Source organism: Schistocerca serialis, chromosome 2, assembly GCF_023864345.2.
Source record: "Schistocerca serialis cubense isolate TAMUIC-IGC-003099 chromosome 2, iqSchSeri2.2, whole genome shotgun sequence".
Classification (NCBI taxonomy): Eukaryota; Metazoa; Arthropoda; class Insecta; order Orthoptera; family Acrididae; genus Schistocerca; species Schistocerca serialis.
In genome coordinates this window covers 350,940,627-350,961,514 of record NC_064639.1, presented here as the reverse complement: position 1 = coordinate 350,961,514, position 20,888 = coordinate 350,940,627, and the positions used below count along the sequence as shown (strand labels likewise).

At 46.8% G+C, this 20,888-nt stretch overlaps 1 protein-coding gene across 1 annotated transcript in view; it reads left to right on the top strand.

Annotated features, from left to right (window-relative positions):
- LOC126455977 (peroxidase-like) overlaps positions 1-20,888 on the top strand; it is a 136,207-nt gene that overhangs the window by 26,912 nt on the left and 88,407 nt on the right. Inside the window, exons 3-4 of the mRNA XM_050091733.1 lie at positions 2,672-2,898; positions 16,411-16,584. Of these exons, the coding sequence (XP_049947690.1) occupies positions 2,672-2,898; positions 16,411-16,584 (401 nt within the window). The remainder of the gene's footprint in view (positions 1-2,671; positions 2,899-16,410; positions 16,585-20,888) is intronic.

Genomic DNA, 20,888 nt, shown 5'->3' with positions numbered 1-20,888 from the left:
ATACGACCGAGGCACACAGGGCCAACACCCGGCATCATGGTGTGGGGAGCGATCTCCTACACAGGCCGTACACCACTGGTGATCGTCGAGGGGACACTGAATAGTGCACGGTACATCCAAACCGTCATCGAACCCATCGTTCTACCATTTCTAGACCGGCAAGGGAACTTGCTGTTCCAACAGGACAATGCACGTCCGCATGTATCCCGTGCCACCCAACGTGCTCTAGAAGGTGTAAGTCAACTACCCTGGCCAGCAAGATCTCCGGATCTGTCCCCCATTGAGCATGTTTGGGACTGGATGAAGCGTCGTCTCACGCGGTCTGCACGTCCAGCACGAACGCTGGTCCAACTGAGGCGCCAGGTGGAAATGGCATGGCAAGCCGTTCCACAGGACTACATCCAGCATCTCTACGATCGTCTCCATGGGAGAATAGCAGCCTGCATTGCTGCGAAAGGTGGATATACACTGTACTAGTGCCGACATTGTGCATGCTCTGTTGCCTGTGTCTATGTGCCTGTGGTTCTGTCAGTGTGATCATGTGATGTATCTGACCCCAGGAATGTGTCAATAAAGTTTCCCCTTCCTGGGACAATGAATTCACGGTGTTCTTATTTCAATTTCCAGGAGTGTATTTTCACCTAAAGTTTACCACAAGAGCGTATCAGAATTATTGGCACTTAACTATTTCATTTTTAACAATCTACAGTCTTTACTGATTGTATTCTTCTTTTGTTCCATTTAGTACAATTATATGATCGAAGAATATGTGCAGCCTACAGTAGCGACATCTGACGAGCGTACGACATAAACATTTTGTGGTCACTATACAGCACTTTGTTATGAACAGTAGCTCTGTTAACAATGACTAGTACACACCATGTTTTATGTACGTGCGATGGTACTAAGATGTTTTTGTGTTTATCTTTCTACGATGGCACTATAGTTGCATTGTAATAGGATATCTTTTTAAAACAAGTACGACTCGTCATACTTAGAGCGCGTAATTTTCACAAGTATGTCAGTATTTAATTCTTTTAAACTGTAGACAATTCACTAGCTGTATTTGTGTTTTTCCCATGTGTTGGTGCATATCTTAAGATGGTCACCGCTGACCGGAACCACTAGTTTGAGGGCCTAAGAAGTTTGTGAACGTAGACGGAAATGAAGAAATTTGTTCTAATATCAGTGCGTTACAGGCAAATAATAAAACATTCTCTGGAGCTGAGGGGTTTCTACATCTACATCTACATTTATACTCCGCAAGCCACCCAACGGTGTGAGGCGGAGGGCGCTTTACGTGCCACTGTCATTACCTCCCTTTCCTGTTCCAGTCGCGTTATGGTTCGCGGGAAGAACGACTGTCGGAAGCCTTCGTGCGCGCTCGAATCTCTCTAATTTTACATTCGTGACCTCCTCGGGAGGTATAAGTAGGGGGAAGCAATATATTATTCGATACCCCATCCAGAAACGCACCCTCTCGAAACCTGGACAGCAAGCTACATCGCGATGTAGAGCGCCTCTCTTGCAGAGTCTGCCACTTGAGTTTGCTAAACATCTCCGTAACGCTATCAGGCTTACCAAATAACCCTGTGACGAAATGCGCCGCTCTTCTTTGGATCTTCTCTATCTCCTCCGTCAACTCGACCTGGTACGGATCCCACACTGATGAACAATACTATAGTATAGGTCGAACGAGTGTTTTGTAAGCCAGTTCCTTTGTCGATGGACTACAGTTTCTAAGGACTCTCCCAATGAATCTCAACCTGGCACTCGCCTTACCAACAATTAATTTTATATGATCATTCCACTTCAAGTCGTTCCGTACGTATACTCCCAGATATTTTACAGAAGTAACTGCTACCAGTGTTTGTTCCGCTATCATATAATCATACAATAAAGGATCCTTCTTTCTATGTATTCGCAATACATTACATTTGTCTGTGTTAAGGGTCAGTTGCCACTCCCTGCGCCAAGTGTCTATCCGCTGCAGATCTTCCTGCATTTCGCTGCAATTTTCTAATGCTGCAACTTCTCTGTATACTACAGCATCATCCGCGAAAAGCCGCATGGAACTTCCGACACTATCTACTAGGTTATTTATATATATTGTGAAAAGCAATGGTCCCATAACACTCCCCTGTGGCACGCGAGAGGTTACTTTAACGTCTGTAGACGTCTCTCCATTGAGAACAACATGCTGTGTTATGTTTGCTAAAAACTCTTCAATCCAGCCACACAGCTGGTCTGATATTCCGTAGGCTCTTACTTTGTTTATCAGGAGACAGTGCGGAACTGTATCGAACGCCTTCCGGAAGTCAAGGAAAATGGCATCTACTTGGGAGCCTGTATCTAATATTTTCTTGGTCTCATGAACAAATAAAGCGAGTTGGGTCTCACACGATCGCTGTTTCAGGAATCCATGTTGATTCCTACAGAGTAGATTCTTGGTTTCCAAAAATGACATTACACTCGAGCAAAAAACATGTTCTAAAATTCTGCAACAGATCGACGTCAGAGATATAGGTCTATAGTTTTGCGCATCTGCTCGACGACCCTTCTTGAAGACTGGGACTACCTGTGCTCTTTTCCAATCATTTGGAACCTTACGTTCCTCTAGAGACTTGCGGTACTGCTGGTACTGCTGTACTGGAGGTTTGGGGTGTTGCAGGTACGGGCTGTCGCGAGGCGACATCGGCGAGCTGTCTCGCGTGGACACGCTGCGCACGTCAGTGCTGGCCTTCTGCCCGCCGCATCTGCAGAAGGCGCGCCTCGCAACCCCCTGCCCCGTGATCCGCTACCGGCGCTACGACGGCGCCTGCAACAACCTGCGTCATCCGCAGTGGGGCGCCACGGGACACCCCTTCAGCAGGCTGCTGCCACCTGACTACGCCGACGGTGAGCACTTGCTTTTCCTGTTCCATCTACGAGGGGTACTCGTAAAATAACTTACGTTACCTTGTAACTAAGTCACTGGATTAGCTAAAGCAAACACATCCGCACCCTGTACATCATTCGCTGACTCAATCCCCCTCACCCCCTGGTGCCTTCTATCCTCCCTGCCCCCAGTCCGTTGCCGCACCATCACCGTTGTGTCCCACCCTCTCTCCATCTCCACACCATCCACCTCCTTTCCCACTGCAACTTCCAGCACCTACCCCTCCCGGGTGATCAGCTTTGCCCTGATCTCTACCCGTCCTACCAACTCTGACCCTACCTTCCCCGCTCCTACTCCCTCACCCCTCCCCTTCCTCTCCCCTGAGAGGTTTTCCTCCCTCCTACACCCACTCCCTTTCCCGTGCCCCCCTTCTGTGTCTCTGTGCTCCCTCCTGACTTGCCTTCCCTGCCATCTCCTGCCGCGCCCCCTGCCCCTTGGTGCGCCCCCTCCCCCCCCCCCCGACCTCCCATTTTCTTTTCATCTCAACCCCTCCACCCCCCTTCCCCGCTGCACCTTCGCCTCCCCTCTTTTTCCCTCCTCTCAAGCCTCCTCTCCCTCGGCAGGTCCCTCTTGGCAGTTTTCATTCTTCGTGTGTGCTCCATTGCTTACAGTGATCTTTTAAGTGTCTCTCATTCTGGAGTGTTTTTATACAATGGCATGAGACTCCAGTGTATTACATGTGCTCCACAAGTCGCCAACTGTGTTCTTTTAACCTTATGTCGACTGGTTTTTTAACTGTCCCCCAGTGAAAATTCCCTTCTCAATGTATATTTTAACCCCCATTGTCTCCACTTATTATGTTTTTACGTCTTCCTTTTCTTCACCTTTTTTATATATACACTACTGGCCATTAAAATTGCTACACCAAGAAGAAATGCAGATGATAAACGGGTATTCAAATCAAATGGTTCAAATGGCTCTGAGCACTATGGGACTCAACTTCTGAGGTCATCAGTCCCCTAGAATTTAGAACTACTTAAACCTAACTAACCTAAGGACATCACACACATCCATGCCCGAGGCAGGATTCGAACCTGCGACTGTAGCGGTCTCGCGGTTCCAGACTGTAGCGCCTAGAACCGCACGGCCACTCCGGCCAGCAAACGGGTATTCATTGGACAAATATATTATACTAGAACTGACATGTGATTACATTTTCACGCAGTTTGGGTGCACAGGTCCTGAGAAATCAGTACCCAGAGCAACCACCTCTGGCCGTAATAACGGCCTTGATACGCCTGGGCATTGAGTCAAACAGAGCTTGGATGGCGTGTACAGGTACAGCTGCCCATGCAGCTTCAACACGATACCACAGTTCATCAGGAGTAGTGACTGGCGTATCGTGACGAGCCAGTTGCTCGGCCGTCATTGACCAACATTTTCAATTTGTGAGAGATCTGGAGAATGCGCTGGCCAGGGAAGCAGTCGAACATTTTCTGTATCCTGAAAGCCCTGTACAGGACCTGCAACATGTGGTCGTGCATTATCCTGCTGAAATGTAGGGTTTCGCAGGAATCGAATGTAGGGTAGAGCCACGGCTCGTAACACATCTGAAATGTAACGTCCACTGTTCAAAGTGCCGTCAATGCGAACAAGAGGTGACCGAGACGTGTAACCAATGGCACCCCATACCATCACGCTGGGTGATACGCCAGTATGGCGATGACGAATACACGCTTCCAATGTGCGTTCACCGCGATGGCACCAAACACGGATCCGACCATCATGATGCTGTAAAGAGAACCTGGATTCATCCGAAAAAATGAGGTTTTCCCATTCGTGCACGCAGGTACGTCGTTGAGTACACCATGGCAGGCGCTCCTGCCTGTGATGCACCGTCAAGGGTAACCGCAGCCATGGTTTCCGAGCTGATAGTCCATGCTGCTGCAAACGTCGTCTAACTGTTCGTGCAGATGGTTGTTGTCTTGCAGACGTCCCCATCTGTTGACTCAGGGATCGAGACGTAGCTGCACGATCCGTTACAGCCATACGGATAAGATGCCTGTCATCTCGACTACTAGTGATACGAGGCCGTTGGGATCCAGCACCGTGTTCCGTATTACCCACCTGAACCCACTGATTCCATATTCTGATAACAGTCATTGGATCTCGACCAACGCGAGTAGCAATGTCGCGATACGATAAACTGCAATCGCGATAGGCTACAATCCGACCTTTATCAAAGTCGGAAACGTGATGGTATGTATTTCTCCTCCTTACACGAGGCATCACAACAACGTTTCACCAAGCAACGCCGGTCAACTGCTGCTTGCGTATGAGTAATCGGTTGGAAACTTTCCTCATGTCAGCACGTTGTAGGTGTTGCCACCGGCGCCAACCTTGTATGAATGCTCTGAAAAGCTAATCATTTGCATATCACAGCATCTTCTTCCTGTCGGTTAAATTTAGCGTCTGTAGCACGTCATCTTCGTGGTAGTGTATAATGTCACTCGGATGAAGGGCGGCGGATTGTGGCGCTGCCAGCCCTCCCATGCCTATATGGGGGAGGGGAATTAAATCAGAATAAAAAAAATTGTAGCAAATTTATTAGAACAGTACACCCAATGGCATACCCAGGATCAGAGCTAGGATCAGGTGGGGTGAGGAGTATGGGTGGGGGGGGAGGGGGACAGCTCATGTTAATCCTGCAGAAAAGGAATGGGTAGAGGAAACGAGACACAATTTCTTAAAAAATTCGACTCAAATCTATAGAATAACTGTGTTATTCACCATTGATAGTAAGCTATCTTCTTTGGACGTACCCATGACCACACTGTGAATGATTATGCCCAGCACAGTGTGTCAACACGGAATGTCCTAAACGTCTACAAGGGTCTCCCACTCCTGTCGATAGGGGATAGATAAAAATATGGAAACACCAAAAACACAACACATTAGCGTAAGTCTGGGAGATTTGAATCAGTTCTTTTCTTCACCATACAATTTGTGTTTTTCAACTTTTTTTGACTTCTTCAGCATTTTCGTATAGCGTGTCATATAAACTTAAGTACAATATATCATTGAGGTACTGCCACTTAAATTCCAAATGTGTGATAAAATGTAAATATACATGAGTGGTCCATCTCGCCCACAAGTGTATGGATGAGATGAACCAGCGTGCTGGGAGAGATATATCAATTAAAAATGGCTAAACATAAAGGAAAGAGTAAAATAAAATTTCATATATTTGTTTGGAATATGTTTTAATTATTATAGAATTATATTACTAAATATTTTATTCCAAAACGATTTTATCACTTTTTAAAAATCTTGGTTGAAGATTGGTTTTGGAAGAGTTGTTGATTTTGTGTAAGAATTAGCATGAAACATCCTTGCAGGTTAAAACCGTGTGCCAGACCGAGACTCGAACTCGGGACCTTTGCCTTTTGCAGGGAAGTGCTCTACCAACTGAGCTATGCAAGTACGACTCACGCCCCCTCCTCACAATTTTACTTCGGCCAGTACCTAATTTCCTGCCTTTCAAACTTCACAGAAGCTCTCCTGTGAAGTTTGGAAGCAGGAGACGAGGTATTGGCGGAAGTAAAACTGTGAGGAGGAGGTGTGAGTCGTGTTTGTATAGTTCAGGTGGTCGAGCACTTGCTCTCGAAAGGCAAAAGTCTCGAGTTCGAGTCACGATCCGGCACACAGTTTTAATCTACCAGGAAGTTTCATATCAGAGCACACTCCGCTGCAGAGTGAAAATTTCATTCAAGAATTAGCGTGTCTTTCTCTAATCAAATAATTACATTTATTACTAAATGCTGGCCATCCTGAACAGGCAACACACTGAATCCAATACTACTTTTTATTAGTTTCGCAGTAGATATCATCACAACCAACACATTCATCCTCATCTCATTAATCAAAGTTATTTTTGTCATATTCTACAACATCTGTATCTGATGAAAACGGTGAGCTATTTGCGGTATTTTTTCTCATTGAGCATCTTCATTTTTTTTCTCTTCACGAGTATTTCCCTTTGGAGATCTTTTTGTGTTTTTTTCCTTTTTCCTTTCTTTTATTATCCCTTTTTTTCTTTACAGTTTCAATATTTTCGGCAAAGTTTAGTCCTTTGAATGCAGTTGCTGCCTTCCTTCCAAAAATCATGGTTTTATCGCTATAAGGAACAGGTGACTTTTCTTCCAAAGGTTTCGTCCGTATTGGCTTAGAAATAGTCAATTTTTAGATGGTAATCTTGTAAGTGGAGCCTGAAGTTGTGTCAGTGAAAGAATTTGACTTGTGCAGCTATCTCATTTCTTTTGATGTGCTTGGAATCGGTAGGTACTTTGAAGAGCTTTGAAGTGGTTGGCGGAGGTTCGAGTCCTCCTTCGGGCATAGGTGTGTGTGTTTGTCCTTAGCATAATTTAGGTTAAGTAGTGTGTAAGCTTAGGGACTGATGACCTTAGCAGTTAAGTCCCATAAGATTTCACACACATTTGAACATTTTTTTCAAGTGGTTGGTTGATTGGTTGCCGGCCACTGTGGCCGAGCGGTTCTAGGCGCTTCAGTCCGGTACCACGCTGCTGCTACGGTCACAGGTTCGAATCCTGCCTCGGGCATGGATGTGTGTGATGTCCTTAGGTTAGTTAGGCTTAAGTAGTTCTAAGTCTAGGGGACTGATGACCTCAGATGTTAAGTCCCATAGTGCTTAGAGCCATTTGAATTTGAAGTGGTTGTTTGGCCTATATATAAGATTCTGCTCTTCCATTTGTTGGCACAGACATATCTTCCGACGATTTAGTATAATCTGAGAGCGCAACCATGTTCAAAAAAATTGTTCAAATGACTCTGAGCACTATGGGACTTAACATCTGAGGTCTTCAGTCCCCTAGAACTTAGAACTACTTAAGCCTAACTAACCTAAGGCCATCACACACATTCATGCCCGAGGCAGGATTCAAACCTGCGACCGTAGCAGTCGCGCGGTTCCGGACTGAAGCGCCTAGAACCGCTCGGACACCGCGGCCGGCGCAACCATCTTCATTGGGCTTGAAGCTGTATTTAATTGTGCTCCCTCTCTCTCACATTGAAACAAGTGGTCGTTCTCTCCATAATAACACTGGTCCATCTCTCCCGATGGTTTGGGAGAGATGAACCACTCCGACTTCTGTCTGCAGGCGGTGAAGTTAGTGGTCATTTTAGGTTAGTTTCATGCCTACACGTTAGTCATGCTCGCAGTAAAAAAAGCTGTATCAATACTGCACAAGCTAAGCCTTAATACTAAAATTATGTAACAACGCATAAAACTTTCAGCTTCCAGAACAGAGAATGTGATTTCTCTCCATAACTAACACGAAAAGGAGAGCAGCACTTCTGCATCACGTCTGTTCACAAAATAACTTCCTTGCAAGTAGCGGGAGCTACTCTCCAGCGCCGCATCTGTTAAAGATGCTACTGGTCCAACTCCCCAGACTTACCCTACCGTCCTCAGTACGGTGTAGGAAAAACGCCAGGATTCAAAACAGATTCCGGTCGTCTGGGAAAGCATAAATACAGGTGCTGTGTGTTTTTCAATGGAATCTTACACCATTCTTTTTGCAAAACAGTGTAAGTTCAGGTAATTATGACGGAGGTGGACACCGATCACTCACCATTCTCTTCAAAGTTGACCACAAAAGCTCAATAATACTAAGGTCTGGTGAATTTAGTGGCCAGGGAAGATGCGAAAATTCATCCTCAGCTAACAAAACCAGCCTTGGACGATGCGAACCAAGTGAACAGGGACCCTGTCATCTTGGAACACAGAATCACCATTGGGGGGTCAAACATTGTACCATGGGATGGACCTGTTCAGCCAAAATGGTGACATAATCCATGCCGGTAGTATGACCTTACAAGTACCCATGGGGTCCTTGGAATATCACGATAAGGCTGGCCAAATCTTCACCGAATTCCCGACATGTTTCGCTCTTGAGACGTAAACTGGGCCAGAAGTTGGAAACAGTGGGCTACAAGACTCATCCGAGCAAATGACTTTTTTCCATAGCTACACAATCCTGGCTTTATGACCTCGGCACCACGTTCCCCTGATAAGCGAATCTGTATTACAGATGCGTGGTTTTGCAATTCCAGCGCGCCCTGTAATGGGGTATTTGATTGTTTTTGTGGAAACCGTCTCAAAAGAATAGTAATGTCATTTCATGCTCGTGGATTTCAGTGTTTAAAGAAAACGTAAATTAAATTCAGTTACTTGAAAGCCCACTAAAACGCTCGATATAAGTCATGTTATTCCTCTGACGTCACTGCCTAGCACGTTGCTCCTACTGTCGTAAAACTCATTCAGAGTGATATCTTGTTTTGCAATTTTCGTTTCGGAAAATGGGTTACAAATGTTGCGCAGTACCACATTGTAAAAATAACTCTATAAAAACTCCCGAAAAGTAGTTTTTGAATGTTCCAAGGAATGAGATTTGTTAGATGTGGTTGCGACTCGCTGGTAGAGATCCAAATGAGATACTGGTCACTACATATGATTATTTCTGTCAGAATCATTTTCATGTAAGTAATCACTTCATATAAAACTTATTATTCTATTAGTTTTCTATTAAGTATCATGCTCTGCAACTGCAAAAGTGTAAAGTATTATTACGTACTATTTAGTGTGATTATATTTACATTTCCGAAGTAGCACTCCACGGTACGACACGTACGTTTTCTAATGTACTTGGTGAAAGTAAAAATTTTGTATTGTTTTAGTTCGCTGTAAAGTATTATGCTGTGCTTGCAGTTGTCAGTTTTAACATTTACAGCAGTGATACAGTACTTTCCTATAAGATAAATCAACTATTTATATCTCAAAAAATATCTTTTCGAGAGCATATGAAGTTAACAACAAGTATCCAATGAATCAAAATGTTGATGTACGTAAAAATGAAAGAATTCTCTTAAGTGTTTGCTTTAATGGATAATCTGCGGACATTAATTGACAAAGAACGAATGGGGCGAAAGCCGAAGAGTCTAATTCCAAATCCCTCGACACATACAGTAAGTAGAGAAATCAAGAGTGCCACTAACACGATTTAGCCTAACAAGTTTCTTTGTAACCGCTGTTGCATACTCGGAAAATCCAACGAACAGAAGATATAAAGATTTTTTCTACTTAGTACTCGGAACACAAAGGCGATGCCATAGGAAGGACGATGGCTTAGGCGTTGGCGACAATGTTACATTGACTCACGAGGTATCACCTGATTTCACATGGAGAAGCCGCGAGTCGCGGCAAGGCGTTGGTGGGGATCATACGAGGGCTGGAACTTTAATAGTGGCAACTATTTATTTACAGCTCGTACAAAATAGATACGTGTTTCAAAGTTTTACTGACCTTCAAACTAGTCACCAGTACTGTGTATAACCCGTTGCCACCGATGTGGAAGTCGTAGGATACTCTTAGCAGTGCCAGTTGTGTTGACAGTTCGAGTGGCGCTGTCTACTGCCCGATTAATTTGTAGCAGTTCTGAAGCGAATGCCGTGAAGTGTTTCCTCCAGTTAAGAAATCGAGTTGAACTTACGAGGGCTTAAGTCAGGAGAGTGCAGTAGGTGGTATAGCACTTAGCAGTCCCATCAGTCAAACAAATCAGTAACAGCTCGCACTGTATGTGCTTGAGCACTGTCCTGCAAAATGATGGTCAGGACCTGCAGAAAGTCTCATCACTTCTGTCTCTAAGCTGGTCGAAGGTTGTGTTCCAAAAATGAATAGCTGACTACTTTGAAGGTCAGTAAAACTTCGAAACACGTTTCTACACTCCTGGAAATTGAAATAAGAACACCGTGAATTCATTGTCCCAGGAAGGGGAAACTTTATTGACACATTCCTGGGGTCAGATACATCACATGATCACACTGACAGAACCACAGGCACATAGACACAGGCAACAGAGCATGCACAATGTCGGCACTAGTACAGTGTATATCCACCTTTCGCAGCAATGCAGGCTGCTATTCTCCCATGGAGACGATCGTAGAGATGCTGGATGTAGTCCTGTGGAACGGCTTGCCATGCCATTTCCACCTGGCGCCTCAGTTGGACCAGCGTTCGTGCTGGACGTGCAGACCGCGTGAGACGACGCTTCATCCAGTCCCAAACATGCTCAATGGGGGACAGATCCGGAGATCTTGCTGGCCAGGGTAGTTGACTTACACCTTCTAGAGCACGTTGGGTGGCACGGGATACATGCGGACGTGCATTGTCCTGTTGGAACAGCAAGTTCCCTTGCCGGTCTAGGAATGGTAGAACGATGGGTTCGATGACGGTTTGGATGTACCGTGCACTATTCAGTGTCCCCTCGACGACCACCAGTGGTGTACGGCCAGTGTAGGAGATCGCTCCCCACACCATGATGCCGGGTGTTGGCCCTGTGTGCCTCGGTCGTATGCAGTCCTGATTGTGGCGCTCACCTACACGGCGCCAAACACGCATACGACCATCATTGGCACCAAGGCAGAAGTGACTCTCATCGCTGAAGACGACACGTCTCCATTCGTCCCTCCATTCACGCCTGTCGCGACACCACTGGGGGCGGGCTGCACGATGTTGGGGCGTGAGCGGAAGACGGCCTAACGGTGTGCGGGACCGTAGCCCAGCTTCATGGAGACGGTTGCGATTGGTCCTCGCCGATACCCCAGGAGCAACAGTGTCCCTAATTTGCTGGGAAGTGGCGGTGTGGTCCCCTACGGCACTGCGTAGGATCCTACGGTCTTGGCGTGCATCCGTGCGTCGCTGCGGTCCGGTCCCAGGTCGACGGGCACGTGCACCTTCCGCCGACCACTGGCGACAACATCGATGTACTGTGGAGACCTCATGCCCCACGTGTTGAGCAATTCGGCGGTACGTCCACCCGGCCTCCCGCATGCCCACTATACGCCCTCGCTCAAAGTCTGTCAACTGCACATACGGTTCACGTCCACGCTGTCGCGGCATGCTACCAGTGTTAAAGACTGCGATGGAGCTCCGTATGCCACGGCAAACTGGCTGACAGTGACGGTGGCGGTGCACAAATGCTGCGCAGCTAGCGCCATTCGACGGCCAACACCGCGGTTCCTGGTGTGTCCGCTGTGCCGTGCGTGTGATCATTGCTTGTACAGCCCTCTCGCAGTGTCCGGAGCAAGTATGGTGGGTCTGACACACCGGTGTCAATGTGTTCTTTTTTCCATTTCCAGGAGTGTATTTTGTACGAGCTGTAAATAAATATTTGCCACTATTAAAGTTCCAACCCTCGTATATGGTCAAAAATGGTCCCAAAGGACGGTGGCCGGAAGCGCCAGCATGGGAGGGGCGACGCAGCGTGCCGTACAGATAGAAGGCGGGAACGGGAGAGTTCAGTACAGGCAATGGTCCAGGAAGCCTGGACTTGTACTATTCGCTCTGGCTCTCGCAGACTTACTTAGCCACGTATCTCCCTGCATGGGGTTTTGTAATCACGAATAGTGTATTTTCATTCAAGTTATTATCCAGCTCTGCCTCAGACGAGCAATTAAAGGATGTAGTTATTCAAGTCTTGTCTTTGTTCTACTAAATTTCCCGACCGAGTTCCATAAGCCTTTCACATTTCTAGCTAGCCATCTCCACGTTAGCCGACTGGACGAATCTTCTACAGTCTTCAATGTCATTGAGCATCTAGATCGCTCGCTGGGCGCGACACCACACAGCACGGAAAATGTCGTGCATAATGATTTGTCAAAACTGACAAGTGCACCAGATAAATTTACGTACACTTACGAATCTACATCCATACTCCGCATGCCACCTGACGGTGTGTGGTGGAGGGTACCTTGAGTACCTCTATCGGTTCTCCCTTCTATTCCAGTCTCGTATTGTTCGTGGAAAGAAGGATTGTCGGTAAGCCTCTGTGTGGGCTCTAATCTCTCTGATTGTATCCTCATGGTCTCTTCGCGAGATATACGTAGGAGGGAGCAATATACTGCTTGACTCCTCGGTGAAGGTATGTTCTCGAAACTTCAACAAAAACCCGCACCGAGCCACCTGAATCCAGACTCACTGCATAGGGGCGTACTTACTATATAGTTCTTACTGTGACTACTGATGATAATGTTCATTTAAAAGCGAAATGGATTTGTTAGAAAAAGGACGACTAAATCCAAGTAGCAGTTCTGATTTACACACGTGTATACGGTGTATAACAGTTTGTAGTGACTTCAGAGTCGGTCTTATTGGGTAAAATTTTACTTGAGGTAGTGGCAGCTTAGTGAGCTGCCGGCCACTGTGGCCGAGCGGTTCTAGGCGCTTCAACCCGGAACCGCGCTGCTGGTACGGTCGCAGGTTCGAATCCTGCCTCGGGCATGGATGTGTGTGATGTCCTTAGGTTAGTTAGGTTTAAGTAGTTCTAAGTCTATGGGACTGATGACCTCAGATGTTAAGTCCCATAGTGCTTAGAGTCATTTTTCAGCTTAGCATGCTGACGTTCGCAACGACCAGCCATGAAGTAAATAATTAATACTGCTCCTGCTCTGTGGCTGAAAGGTACTTCTATGTACCCTTGTCCTCTCAGTAAATTAATTATCCTCGTGAAGCGAATATTTCGTAACAAAACGACTGCGTTTATATGAAAGTATTCCCAGCGTTTATATGAACGCATTCCCAGCATTCAACAGTCGTTGCCAACATAAGCACACTATTCTGCCGTTGCTGTATAAGGAAAATTTACTGCAAAACACTTATTGGTGTCGATGGTCCGGCAGTTAAATGAAATATAACTTCAATAACAGGAAAACGATAGATTCCTACTTCACGTAATTAGTTATGAGCAACAACACACCTCGCGAGATATTCACTTCTAGATGCATACTACGTCTTCAATGCAGAAGCCACGGAAAATGCACAAATCGGCACTACGAAATATTTCTATCTCCCGCGACTTCGCGCAAACTGCTGAACACTCTCCAAGTATTTCCTGCGACCGTCCGTCGCGCCTTCCCGTCCAGCACTCCCCCATGTCCTGTGCGACCCGATGCTCCTCCCCCACTTCCATTCAGTCTCTCCATTGACTTCGTTAGTCGCCTACCACAGTAACGAGCGCTGTGATTGGCTAGAGCGCTCCCGCCATGTCTCCAAGCCAACGCACACTCACAAACGTATTGAAACACATACGAAATACTGGGTTTACATTAAAATAACTTGAAATTAAATAAATATTCCTACAGCTGGACCATAAACACGCTCTAACACACATTATTAAATACATAAACAAACCAAAGAAACATATATCAAAGGAGCAGAAACAAAAGTAGGCCAGTAGCATAATATCTCTGTGCTTTCTAAAACACAGTAAATATGTGACCAATTTCTTCATGAACATTATACATCGGATATAAACAAAGACATAGACGAATAAATGTATGTATAAACATACTGCTACCGTTTTTTCTATGGAGTACTTACGGCCTGATGCGATCAATAGTAATTGGCCACTTTGACCTCCAATAACTCATGTACTATTCAAGTTACATGCCTATAATTCATACCAGTTTAGGTTTACACTAATAGCTTTCTAAAGACACCGAGCGAGGTGGCGCAGTGGTTAGACACTGGACTCGCATTCGGGAGGACGACGGTTCAATTCCGCGTCCGGCCATCCTGATTTAGGTTTTCCGTGATTTCCCTCAATCGCTCCAGGCAAATGCCGGGATGGTTCCTTTCAAAGGGCACGGCCGACTTCCTTCCCCGTCCTTCCCTAATCCGATGAGACCGATGACCTCGCTGTCTGGTCTCCTTGCCCAAAACAACCAACTTTCTAAAGACACATCGATCGACGAAATCGGATGAACCTTCTGGATTTTGGAAACTCGTTTCTGGGTGTTACTTGTATAATTTAGAGTCAGATACTAAACTTTAAACTAACAAAGATACTGAAAATCTGATTACACCATCAGAATCGTCATGCAAATAATGGTAAAATTGGAAATTTGTGGTAAGGTCTTATGGGACCAAACTGCTGAGGTTCAAATGGCTCTGAACACTATGGGACTTAACATCTGTGGTCATCAGTCCCCTAGAACTTAGAACTACTTAAACCTAACTAACTTAAGGACATCACACACATCCATGCCCGAGGCAGGATTCGAACCTGCGACCGTATCAGTCGCGCGGTTCCGGACTGAGCGCCTAGAACCGCTCGGCCACCGCGGCCGGCTAAACTGCTGAGGTCATTGGTCCCTAAACTTACACACTACTTAACCTAACTTAAACTAACTTATGCTAAGGACGACACACGCACCCATACCCGAGGGAGGAGTCGAACCTCCAATGGGGGGAGACGCGTGGACCGTGACAAGGCGCTAGACCGTGCGGCTACCTCGCGCGGCCACCAAATAAATGCAATAAACATGTTTCTTTGTAAGGGTCAAATGGCTCTGAGCACTATGGGACTCAACTGCTGTGGTCATTAGTCTCCTAGAACTTAGAACTACTTAAACCTAACTAACCTAAGGACATCACACACACCCATGCCCGAAGCAGGATTCGAACCTGCGACCGTAGCAGCAGCGCGGCTCCGGACTGGAGCGCCTAGAACCGCACGGCCACCGCGGCCGGCTCTTTGTAAGGTATCATGATTCCTCTGGCTATTATTAATTTCTAAATGAACTGTGAAATATCTGCCATTATGGTTTTACAAAGACCGCCATCTTTGACACTCCCGTCATAAAAATCTCCTTCATTGACACAAAGCACAGTCCTTCATACAGCGTCAACATGGGTTTCCCAGCCATGCGGTCGGCCTGGACCACGCGCTGGGGCTACCCCTCTTGCTCTGGCTAATGTTCGGCTCCTCGAGGTTGCTCCCGAGCCCTGGCTTGCCGAGCAGCCCATGCGGCCACGCCAACTCCGAACTTTGAATATTTTCAGGGCGCCACAGCTCGCCCGTTACCTCACAAGGTGGTGGAGGCTCTGCAATGGTGTGGGTCGTGTGCAGTTCAAGTGGTATGGGAACCTTGACACGTCTAGATACGACTATGAGAGGTGACACTTACGTAACCCTTCTGTCTGATGATCTGCATCCATTCATGTCCATTGCGTATTCCGACAAACTTGTACAATTCCAGCAGAACAATGCGACACCACACACATCCTGAATTGCTGCAGGAACACTCTTCTAAGTTTAAGCATTTCCACTTGCCGCCAAACTCCCCAGACATTAACATTTTTTAGCATATCTGGGATGCCTTGCAATGTGCTGTTCAGAAGAGATCTCCATCCCATCTACTCCTGCGGATTTATGGGCAGCATTGCAGGATTCATGGTGTCAGTTCTCTCTAGCACATTAGTCATCCCACATCGTGTTGCGGCACTTCTGCGGGCTCGCATAGACCCTACGCAATATTAGGCTGGTGTACCAGTTTCTTTGGCTCTTGAATGTATCTGTGGGACGATGATCACACCTTGCACCTCTAGCTACGCTGCCTGTGAACGTGTTGCTGACTGTGTGGTGTGGCCTCCTCCGTGCACGCCTTGTTGACAGGTGTGAGCGCGCCGCGCGCCTCCAGCCGGTCTGGCTTCCCGCTGCCCAACCCCCGTCGCGTGTCCGCCGCCGTGCACTCCCACCGCGACAGCCTGGAGCACGCCGTCACCATGGCGTTCGTCGCCTGGGGGCAGATGCTCGACCACGACCTCACGCAGACCGCCGAGACCAAAGGTAAGCCCATGGCGAGCTGTCGCAGGCCGCGCACGCGTGCCAGCGCGCTTCCAAAGCCCACTGTACACGCGGCCAGTCGTGGTCCAACGATCACATTCTACACGATGTTGTGAAAATATTCATCTGATCTATATTGATAAACGAATAACCCGGGCCACGATCAGCTGCAACTTGCCTATTTAAAAGCTCCCAAAGGCGAAAAATTTGATTTTCGATATTTCTACACTACTAGCCATTAAAATTGCTACACCAAGAAGAAATGCAAATGATAAACGGGTATTCATTGGACAAATATATTATAATAGAACTGACATGTGATTACGTTCCCACACAATTTGGGTGCATAGACCCTGAGAAATCAGTACCCAGAACAACCACCTCTGGCCGTAATAACAGCCTTGATACGCCTGGGCATTGAGTCAAACAAAGCTTGGATGGCGTGTACAGGTACAGCTGCCCATGCAGCTTCAGCACGATACCACAGTTCATCAAGAGAAGTGACTGGCGTACTGCGACGAGCCAGTTGCTCGGCCACCATTGACCAGACTGCCAAACACGGATGCGACCATCATGATGCTGTAAACAGAACCTGGATTCAACCGAAAAAATGACGTTTTGCCATCGTGCACCCAGGTTCGTCGTTGAGTACACTATCACAGGCACTCCTGTCTGTGATGCCAAAAAATGTGTGTGAAATTTTATGGGATTTAACTGCTAAGGTCATCAGTCCGTAAGCTTACACACTACTTAACCTAAATTATCCTAAGGACAAACACACACACACACATGCCCGAGGGAGGACTCGAACCTCCGGCGGGACCAGCCGCACAGTACACGACTGTAGCGCCTGAGACCGCTCGGCTGTCTGTGATACAGCGTCAAGGGTAACTGCAGCCATGGTCTCCGAGTTGATAGTCCATGCTGCTGCAAACGCCGTCGAACTGTTCGTGCAGATGGTTGTTGTCTTGCAAACGTCCCCATCTGTTGACTCAGGGATCGAGACGTGGCTGCACGATCCGTTACAGCCATGTGGATAAGATGCCTGTCATCTCGACTACTAGTGATACGAGGCCGTTGGGATCCAGCACCGTGTTCCGTATTACCCACCTGAACCCACTGATTCCATATTCTGATAACAGTCATTGGATCTCGACCAACGCGAGTAGCAATGTCGCGATACGATAAACCGCAATCGCGATAGGCTACAATCCGACCTTTATCAAAGTCGGAAACGTGATGGTACGCATTTCTCCTCCTTAACGAGGCATCACAACAACGTTTCACCAGGCAACGCCGGTCAACTGCTGTTTGTGTATGAGAAGTCGGTTGGAAACTTTCCTCATGTCAGCACGTTGTAGGTGTCGTCGCCGGCGCCAACTTTGTGTGAATGCTCTGAAAAGCTAATCATTTGCATATCACAGCATCTTCTTCCTGTGGGTTAAATTTCGCGTCTGTAGCTACGTGGTGTAGCAATTTTAATGGCCAGTAGTGTATAAATACTGAACAACTTTAAAAATTTGCAACGCTCTCGTAATCGACTCAGTAAGAGGTATAATCATATGTTGAAGGTTTAACATTGTAACACAAGTATTACAGTTAGAAACTGTGTTAACAACTTGAGGCAGCGCATCTCACTGCCCGCATATACGCATACTATACTGAGATGACAAAGCCGTGGGATAGCGATAGCACATACACAGACGGTTTTAGTATCGCATATACAAGCTATAAAAGGGCAGCGCACTGGCAGAGCAATCTTTTGTACTCAGGTGATTTATGTGAAAATTTTCCCACGTGATTATGGCTGCACAACGGGAGTCAACAGATTTTGAAAGCGGAGTGGTAGTTGGAGCTAGACGCATGGGATATTCCATTTTGGAAATCGTCAGGGAATTCAGTGTTCCGAGATGCACAGTATTAAGAGCATGCCGACAATACAAAATTTCAGGCATTGCCTCTCACCACGGACAATTCAGTCGACGACGGCCTTCACTTCAAGACCGACAATAAAGGCGTTTGAGTAGAGTTATCAGTGATGACAGACAAACAACACTGCTTGAAATAACCGCAGAAATCAGTGTGGGACGTACGACGAACGTATCCGTTAGAACAATGCGGCAAAATGTGGCGCTAAAGGGCAATGGCAGCAGACGACCGCCGCGAGTGCTTGCAGCACCTCTCCTGAGCACATGACCATATCGGTGGGACCCTATGCGACTGGGACTGGTCAGATGAGTCCCTATTTCAGTTGGTAAGAGCTAATTGTAGCGTTCGAGTGTGGCGCAGACCCAACGAAGCCATGGACCAAAGACGTCAAAAAGGCACCGTGATTTACAAACAGCTGAGCAAAACTGAACGTACTCATACAGTTCTCTCTTTATTTATTCTGATCATCACTACACTAACACACAATATTTTTTTAGCGCATTGCAATCTGACTTTCAATAACCCCTACAAAAGAATGGCCCTGACTAACAATAACCTATACGTTTTATGCTTGAGTGTTGAGAGAGTACCTTTGAACGAGCGTGGCCGATTTCCTTTACCACGCTTCCCGAATCCGAGCTTGTGCTCCGTCTCTCATTATCTCGTCGTAGCCAGTATAATGTGTTGGGCAGCCATGCTGATCCACAATCGGTTGGCACCCACAATTCGTGGAGATTACTCGGCGCTAATGCCAAGTCTCGATCCCTGCCAGGACGCTCGTAACCTCACTACTGAGCGCCCGGAAGCCACAGTCATCACATCATCATGAAAGTGAATACATAAATACACTGATAAGCCAAAACATTATAACCACAGCCCACAGCGACGTCGGGTGCCGCCTGGCGGCGTTGCGGGTAGGTGACGCGGGATCTTAAGTATGTAAGCGGAGCAGACACAGACGGGGGATCATCCTAGCGAACATTCGGACTGCAAATGTGGAAATCCACTGAAATAAGCGATTTTGAAAAAGGGCAGATTATTATTACCCAGAGCTTGTGAACGAGTAGCTCGGAAGAACGGCGAAGATGGTCGAATGTTCATGCGCTGCAGTCGTGAGCATCTACGGAAAGGAGTAGAAAGACAGTGAAACAACCACTAGGCGCTAAGTGGTTAGACGTCCACGACTGTTCACAGAAAGTGGAGTTCGGAGGCTTGTCTTCTCTGTAAGGTAGGCTAGATGGTGATCTGTGGCATCTCTGCCGAAAAAGCACAATGCTGGTGCACGCACTAGTGTTTCGGAGCGCGCCGTTCATCGTGCATTGTTGAACATCGAGCTCAACAGCAGACCACCCCTACGTGTTCAAATGTTGTTCCAACGACATCATCAATTACGATTGCAGTGGGCTCGGGACCATCTGGATTCGTCCGTCGATCAATGGAAACGTGTCAGCTCTTCGGGTGAATCACATTTTTGCTACACTAAGTCGATGGTCGTATCCAAAAAAACCGTCGTCGAGGTGAATGGTGGCTCGTACGTGCAGCGCTCCACGGACGCTGACTCGGCGAACATTGTTGTGCTGTGGGAGACATTATCCTGCGCTTGCATGGAACCTGTGGTAGTAATCGAAGACACGCTGACAGCTGCGAAAAACCTTCATGCTTTAAGTCTTCCCTGAAACCGATGTCATCTTTCAGCAGTATATTTATCCGTGTCTCGGAGCCAGAATCGTGCTACATTGATTTGAGGAACTTTATAGTAAACACACGTCACTATCCCTGCGACCAAATTCGGCTGATGTAAATTCTATGGAACCCATCTATCGGGAGCCATCACCGTGTACACAAATCAGTGGCCCGTTACTTACGTGAATTACATGACCTGCGAGTAGATACCTAATGCCACAAACATCCACAAACCTACCAACAAAATCTCACATCGCTAATACGCAGAATCAGAGACGTATTTCATTTCAAAGACGAACAAACTAGCTATTGAGGAGGTGATCATAATGTTTTGGCTCATCAGTGTATCATGATGGTGTAAAAAATGTGCTCAACAGAGTGAGGACAGGTAAGTTCAGAGGCTAACCATGCATCTTCGTAACTGTAGAACATTCCTCAAACCTTTTTGACACAATCAAACAATGGACTTGTGCGTCGTTCGCCGGTGAAAGCTGACGACAGGCGAATCACGGCCTCCATTTCAGACTACACGAACTTCTCCTGGACGAAAATACCTCTGCTGTCTACTTGAATGGTGCCCTATTGGCAAGAGGTAACTCACGTAGTTTCCGACGTACTAGTTTCGTCACTTCGACTTGTAGCAAGGTGTACTGCGACTTATCAGCATAGCTCATATCTACACCATTGTACACCGC